General features: G+C 39.9%; 1 protein-coding gene across 1 annotated transcript in view; it reads right to left on the bottom strand.

Moving 5' to 3' along the window:
- The window catches only part of PTPRJ (protein tyrosine phosphatase, receptor type J), a 45,043-nt gene that overhangs the window by 5,013 nt on the left and 32,540 nt on the right, over positions 1-7,490 (bottom strand). Inside the window, exons 17-21 of the mRNA XM_023528794.1 lie at positions 6,594-6,667; positions 6,354-6,488; positions 3,932-4,051; positions 1,433-1,593; positions 22-157 (exon numbers count right to left, since the gene is read on the bottom strand). Of these exons, the coding sequence (XP_023384562.1) occupies positions 22-157; positions 1,433-1,593; positions 3,932-4,051; positions 6,354-6,488; positions 6,594-6,667 (626 nt within the window). The remainder of the gene's footprint in view (positions 1-21; positions 158-1,432; positions 1,594-3,931; positions 4,052-6,353; positions 6,489-6,593; positions 6,668-7,490) is intronic.

Below are 7,490 nucleotides of genomic sequence, written 5' to 3'. Positions count from 1 at the left end.
AGACACAGATGTTGGCCTCACCTCTGTTTGCACCATTAAGGGCCTGTGCATTCGAAGGTCATACACAATCCCGTACACATCTACAGTGTTCTCATTCTCTATCTGATAGATCAGACGATCGATGGCAATGAAAGTGCCCGTCCTTCCAACTCCAGCACTGAAAAGAAAAGGGAAATGAGCACATTGCCATGTTACCTCCACTGTACCACTCTCAAATTGCCCCATTTGTGCATACATATCTTGCTCTCCTCCACTATCAGCTTTGGAGGGCAATGCCCATGATCATTAAACATTTGCTCGTTTGAAATCTCAGCAAGACTGAACTAGCTTGGGACTGGGGCCCAACTCCTAAAGTTCCTTTGGAGTCAAGTGTCACAAATAAAATACCTTGCTAGAGCTTCTTGAACCTGTCTCATTCAAGTCGCCATCATAAGCTAGGATGGCAAGATTTCAAATTCATTTCCCATAGGACGACAAAGCCCTCCTTTCTTTTGTCTAAATTAATTCCTTTAGCTTTAAAGCTAATGTCATTGTTCTAGACATGGGGGTGGCAAACTTTTTCAGTAAAGGGTCAGATAGTAAATGTCTTCAGCTTTGCAGGACAAATGGTCTTTCTGCCACTGCAACAAGAAATTAACTATAAATAATATGTAAACAAATGGGCATGGCTGTGTTCCAATAAAACTTTATTTATAAAAATAGGCTGCCAAATATATTGTGGTGGTGGTTTCATGGGTAGATACTTATCCTCAGACTCATTAAGTTGTATATATTAATTTATGTACAGTTTTTGTATATCAAAAATATTTTAAATAAGTAAAACGAATATAACTATCGTTTCAACGTTGTTAAATAAAAAAACCAACATGCTGAATGAAGAAAGCAGGTTGCAGAATGATGTACATGTGATAAAATCTGGTAAAAGTTTAAAGCTATATAAAACTATAGAGGTATATACATATGTAATAAAATATAAAAGCATGCAAGGGAATAATGCAGATTGACTTTTAGGACCACGTTCACCTACATAAGAAGGAGCACTGGAGACTGGCAAGTAGAAACTTCATATCTGTAACATATTATTAACAAAAAGGAATGTATATGGCCTCATGCTATACCTTATTAAATTGTTGTAAATCTCTGTATTTTTGTAAGGTTGAAATATTTTATAAGACAATATTATAAATGAGAAATAAATTAAAATGCCTATGGTTTACAAAGAAAAATACAGGCAATTACCAGATCTGGCCCCCAAGCCAACAGTTTGCCAATCCCTGTCTCAGGGCTTAGAGAGTATGTCCATGGTCCCTTAGTCAAACTTTCTTGAATTTGTGAGTGCCTACTGCATTCGGTCTTACATCTTGCTTTTCAAAAGTGTCCACATTTATAATTGCATTTGAAATCTGTCACACATGGAGCACCACCTGCCTACCTGCAATGCACCAGAACTGGCGATTCGGGAGGACTCTGCTTCATGTAGTCACGAACAAGATACCGGAAGTTGATGAGCAGGTCAGTGGTGTCGGGAACGCCGTGGTCAGGCCAGGAGGTGAAGTGGAACTGTCGCAGAGGGTGACTCTCACTAGTCTGGTTCTAAAAGCCAAGAAAAGAGGTTAGATCCAAAGAGAAAGGCTGCCTAACAACACCAGAAAGCAGAGTAAAATCGAGCAGTACCTGAACGCTGAACTGCGTGGGACAGCTAAAAGGCAGCTAAACATAAGTGGTTATAGGTAAAAATTAGAATTTTACTTTGGTGCAACAGCTAAGAAAGTGCTTGCATGGACTTCGATGTGCTCAGCAAATCTTCGTAACATGCCCAAGCAGGAGGGTTTATTACCCTTCTTGAAAGATAAGGGAGTGAATGTTCCAAGAAAGCGACTTCCCCAACACAGAGCCCGGATGTAGAAGTCCCTCATCCTCTGATTTTGAGTTCAGACCTCTTCCTTTCGCCACCAGTTTCCTGCCAATAGTGTGCCCACATTCCTACACTTCCACCTCCTCAGAGTTTCATAAACCCCATCCCGGAGCCCACCTGGGAATGTCACTGACCACAAACAGATTCACACAAATACAACCAGGATAACCAGTGCCTTTGGGGCAAGAACTGCCTCGTAATTCTAATGTCTTCCGGAGACTCTAATAAAGTGATAGGCAACTAGCAAGCACCAAGTAAATATTTAGAAATGTGGGCCTCTGCGAAAGGATCCCCAAAAAACATCTATTTCAACATCAGACAGACAAGAGAAAGTGGACCTTGTTTTAACAGAGTTAGTTATTACACAGACTGGTTCCTACCATCGACCTTTCATTATCACAACTCCGCCCAGGATGGGCCATTCCTGTCTCTGACTGAACTGTGCTCAGTATGCCCACAGCCGGGTGCTGCCCTTCCCCATGTATACCTACATCTGGACTGCAGGCATTTCCATCTCCTTGATGACAGCTACTCTTCGAAGCTTATTTATTTTTTAAATACACATACATTATAAAAGCAGTGCATTCATATTATTCGAAATGTGAAAACACAAAGAAAAAAAGGCAGAGAGAGGAGAGAGAGTATTGTGAAGTCTCATCACACGCAAAAGTAACGTTCACAAATTTAACGAAAAGTATCCATCCAAAGAAAGAAGCCAGCCATGAGAGATAAGAGAGGGCAAAGTCAGACTTTTCAGTATTATCTCTGTGACAGGACAAAGAGGCCCGGGTTAGGGATGACAGAAGAAATGTTTAGCTCTGTTATGTTCCCACTTTTAAAATGGAAACTATAGGAGCATCCTTCTAGTTGCAAGAAGGGTTGCTGCTCCATTCATGAATTGCTTAATAAAGCCAATTCGATCTTCAAATTTCAATAATTAAATAAAATGGAAACTATATTCATGCATTTTCAATAATTAAAAAGTAACTTTTTACTAAATGTTATGTGGTATCCTGGATTGGATCTTGGAACAAGAAAATGGTGAAAAAACGTGAAATCCAAATAAAGTCCGGAGTTTAGTTAATCAAAAAAAAAAAAAAATAGTAACAGTAATTTTTTTAAATGATGTGGACAATTCCACACTGGTGAACGCCAAGTGGTGAAGGCAACCAAAGATAAGCCAGTTCATTTAAAATGGGCAAAATCTATAGAAATAAGACATTATAAAGAATTCTCCAAAAGCTGGATATTTCCATGGTTTCTAAATCCCCCCCATTACAAATGATGCTACTGAGATTCATCTTTATGAATAATAAACCTTCTCCTACATTTCAGATTATTTTGGGGGGACAGATTCTCAAACATGGAATCACCATGTCAAAGGGGAAGGGACATTTTTCTTACGCCCTTGATATGAACTGCAAAGGGTTATACCAATTGACACGCCCATCAAAAGATAACAGTGTCCCTTCCTGACACTGCTTCTACTTTTAAACACTCTTAAAATGGTAAAAAAAAAAAAAAAAAGGACACATAAACCAGCGTTTATTTAACTGGATTTGTTTTCATAACTTTTGGGGGCAAGGAAAGCCATGTGTATATGTCCTGGCATTCTATTAGTGAAACTGTTATCACAAACTGCTCCCAAAGGCTAATAATGGCAACTCCTGATGTCATACTTCTAACCAAATAATCCAAAAGGGCCTTGGTTCGTAACAAAACCTCTCTGAGCAAGTCACCTGGAAGTGGAAGAGAAGAAGCTACAGATGCTGAGCCAAGCTCTTTCAGTTCACTTTATTCCAGAATAACTTATTCTCCTTAAGAAAGTAAAGCTAAAGAGTTGCCTAAGAGTATATATAAATATGAATTGTTTTATTCTGTAAAGGAGAAAGCAGAAGTATTTTTCTGATGCATGAAAAAAATACTGGTTAATATCAACCTGAAAAGGATCACCACCCAAAATTAGTACATGGTAATTTTTTATATGAGACCTAATCATTTTGACCTCTTACTTACATTTTTCACTGTAAAGTCTCTGATGGTCCATTCAGGAAGAACAATTTCTGATGTCATTGTCACAGTTATGTCCCCATAGTCCTGAGCCTGCTTGGAAGGCCAGTATTCCTCACATTTGGTCTAGAATGAAATTGCATTTTTATACAAAGACTCAGATCATGTTGTCTGCTATCACTAAATCCTCAAGCGAGAGACCAGATATGGATGACTGGCATCACACAGTGAATCAGGCCTTCAGTTGGGTTCTGTTTGACGCTTAAAATTGTAGGGTTTTTTTTTTTTTTTTAATTTACAATTGTTACCAACTCTTTTAAAATTAGGAGGTTTTCATAAAAATCCAGATTTCTAGCTTCTCTTGAAAAACCAGAAGATCTGGCCAACACTGAGCCCCATTTTTGCATGAAAATTGATTTAATGCTGAGTAGCAGCTGTTCCTTCACATGGGACACAGTCCCACCCAGCTCCCTGTGGTCCCAAAGCAGCTTCTGCACAACTGCTCCCTGAACTAAACCTCAATGAATGGCCCATACTGCGTGGCTAGAAGAAATGAGTACTTTCCTCAATACTTGGATACATGCTAACTTCAACACAAATACAGACACCAATAAAGAGGATCAAATTAAATGCTTTTGGGGTCTTTCATTTTTATAAAGTCACAGGGAAGATGAGAACAGAAATAAAATTCATGAAACAACTGCTCTCTGAGAATATCAGCATTACCATTTGACGAATGACTTAAAACACACACACACCACACACACACACACACTCACCCTTCCAAGGTATGCTCTACTGCAGGTGGTTCCCAAACCTGGTTGGTTATCTGATTCACCTGGTTTGTTTTACTTTCATTCTGACACAGGCTGGGGATCCACATTTTTTAAAAGATCCCAGTTTTGAACCACTGCTCCAAGAAAAGAGCACAAGATTTGGACACATACGGACATGGAGCTGATGTCCAGCTCAGTCTCAACCAGCTGGGCTTTCGTCGCTACTTTGTGGGCAAGTTCTTAAACTCTCTGAGCCTCAGTTTCCCTATCTACAAAATAATAACACCTCACAGGGTTGTTATAGGAAAGAAACATATATGGGTGTCTGGGGCAGAAAATACACTGGCTCCCTTCCCCTATCACCCAAGTCGGTATCATCCACTTCTCTCCTGACTTAAGATGAACAAGGGCCCATCGAAATTCATCTTCATGTTCTTTGTTAGTGTAACTACATCATTTTTGTTTGTCTAACAGATATTTATGAGATCGTTCCAAGTGCGAGGCCCTGGGCTGAAAAGCACAGCACCATAAAGTTTATTTGCAATCATAAACAAGGTTCTTTCATTTGCATTAATGGCCTGTTGTCCCAATTCAAGAAGGGGGTGCAGAGCTCTACCCTCAGTACCCCAAGAAGCGTGAAGAAGGGAAACATCTCTTACTGTTCTTTGTTACTTTTCCCTCCCCAATCCTTAGCCCCTACACGAGACCTTATACATACTTGGGGCTGGAAACACATGTGGTAAATTAAAGTGAAATAAAAAAACATTAAAAGGAATGACACCTGACAGGTTTCCATGATCACCAAGGACAGTGCTACTCAAAATGTGCACCCTGGAGCTGTAGAAGCAGCAACTCCTGGGAATTGTCAGGTCCCACCACAGACTCTGAATGACAAATACCCCCAGGTGATTCTGATGCATGTTAAAGTTTGGGAACCACTGGCTAAGGGACGCGAGTCCTACCCTAATCTTTGAAGAAAAACCTACGTAAAAAAAATTCACAGAGCAACATCGCATCCTATTCCTCGGGCACAGAATTTCTGAATTTAGCATGTGTTTTCCAATTCTCCTCAGATCCGTTTATGGAAACATGGGATTTTATTACTAGAGGAAATCTTATCTTTAATGAAAGTGGCTGGAAAATTCCAGGCCATCCCAGGGGAGAGGAGACTGCTGAGATTGTCTGAGGATAAGTCTGAGATTCTGAGTAAAGAAAGGGTTCCAGTGTTAACAAACAAGTTTGAAAATCATCGAGTTGGCCAAGTGCTCCATATTACGGATGAAGAAGCTGGTTGCTTAGAGACACGGTGGGCTTGGACCCATTCACATTCGTAATGAGCAGCAGCGCCTTGCTCCAGGCTCAGATTTTCCACACACTAACCCAACTCCTGCTTTAACTAACCCCAGCAGCAGTGACTTCATAAACAGATATTTATCCACAAAAGAAGGTAATGATAAAACAGATGGTTTTTAAGATTTGTTTTAACTTTTCACTTAGAGGAGAAAAAGACAGAAAACAAGTTTCTAAGAATAGAGGTGCTAATGTTTGGAGGAATATTTTATTTTTATTATAGACAAGTAGTTTTTAAGATACCCTTCCACCACAGCAAAAATGAATGAATGAATTTAATAGTTTTTTTAAAAGATACTCACCCTTCCCTGTTCAACACATTTGGTCAACATAACAATGGCGTATACATTTTTCTCCCAAACCATACGCCAAAAATCTTTCAAAGTGTTGGGTAAAGGTCCTTGTGTGGCAATAAAATCTCTCTTGGAATGGTAGCCCTGAAAATGGCAAGCAACGCATACTCAATGTCAAAGAAACAGAAAGAGGAACTCTGAAGACTCTATCCCAACAAGCCAGAGCCATGAATACGCCTCTCCACTTACAGGCATGTAGTTGGCATTGATGTAGTCATCTGTTGAATGGGTCTGGACTGAAAGTTTGACACGAGAAATATCATCTGTGGCATTAAAAGAAAAAAGGTCCTCTTTAGAAGCAAATGTTTGAGGAGAGTTGCATACAAGAGAGTAAAAGAACTACAGAATGTCAACACGGGCTTCTGCCATGTTGACGGTGCACAGGTTGGCATTTCACACACATTTAATCCTCACAGTCACCCTACATGACCGTGGCACAGAGAAGTTACGTGATCATCCGGCAGAGCTAGCGAGTGACAGTCAGGGAGAGAACTCAGGCAGTCTGGCAACAGGGCCCCAGCTCTCAACCACACCACGCCACCTTCTCAGACGAAACAAACCCTCTGTCGGCATCCTTGGGTGTAAGCCTTGCCAGGGAATGCCCTAAGCAATTTTACTTATTCCTCAAGACTAACCTACAAGCTTTTATGCCCATTTTACAGATCAGGAAACTGAGGGTCCAGGAGATTAAGTGACTTCCCCCAGCACTTACATCCAGTGAATGGCAGTCAGAATTCAAATCTAGTGCCCTTTCTACCATGATAGGGTAGATACCCAGGTTAACCTTTTCACACTTTCTCTATTCTCGTAAAAAAAAAAAAAAAAAAAAAGTTGCCATAAAATAACAGTACCAAATTCAAGAAAAAAACAACTATATAAGACTACTATGGATGAGAGGATCTAAAATACAAAATTCTCGTGTTTTCTAAAAATTGTCATCTCAAAAACACATACTCAAGCTTGTGTTTGAGAAATGAAATAATATCCTTAGATTCGAATGTCAGGCTGAGCTATAAGCAACACCACCTATGCTTCTCTGTCTGACTGTAGAGTCTCTCACCCTCCCCTGGATGAAATACGTAACAA

Source organism: Pteropus vampyrus, unplaced genomic scaffold (assembly GCF_000151845.1).
Source record: "Pteropus vampyrus isolate Shadow unplaced genomic scaffold, Pvam_2.0 Scaffold31, whole genome shotgun sequence".
NCBI lineage: Eukaryota > Metazoa > Chordata > Mammalia > Chiroptera > Pteropodidae > Pteropus > Pteropus vampyrus.
Note: the sequence above shows the minus strand (reverse complement) of the source record. Positions and strands in the feature narration are given on the sequence as shown.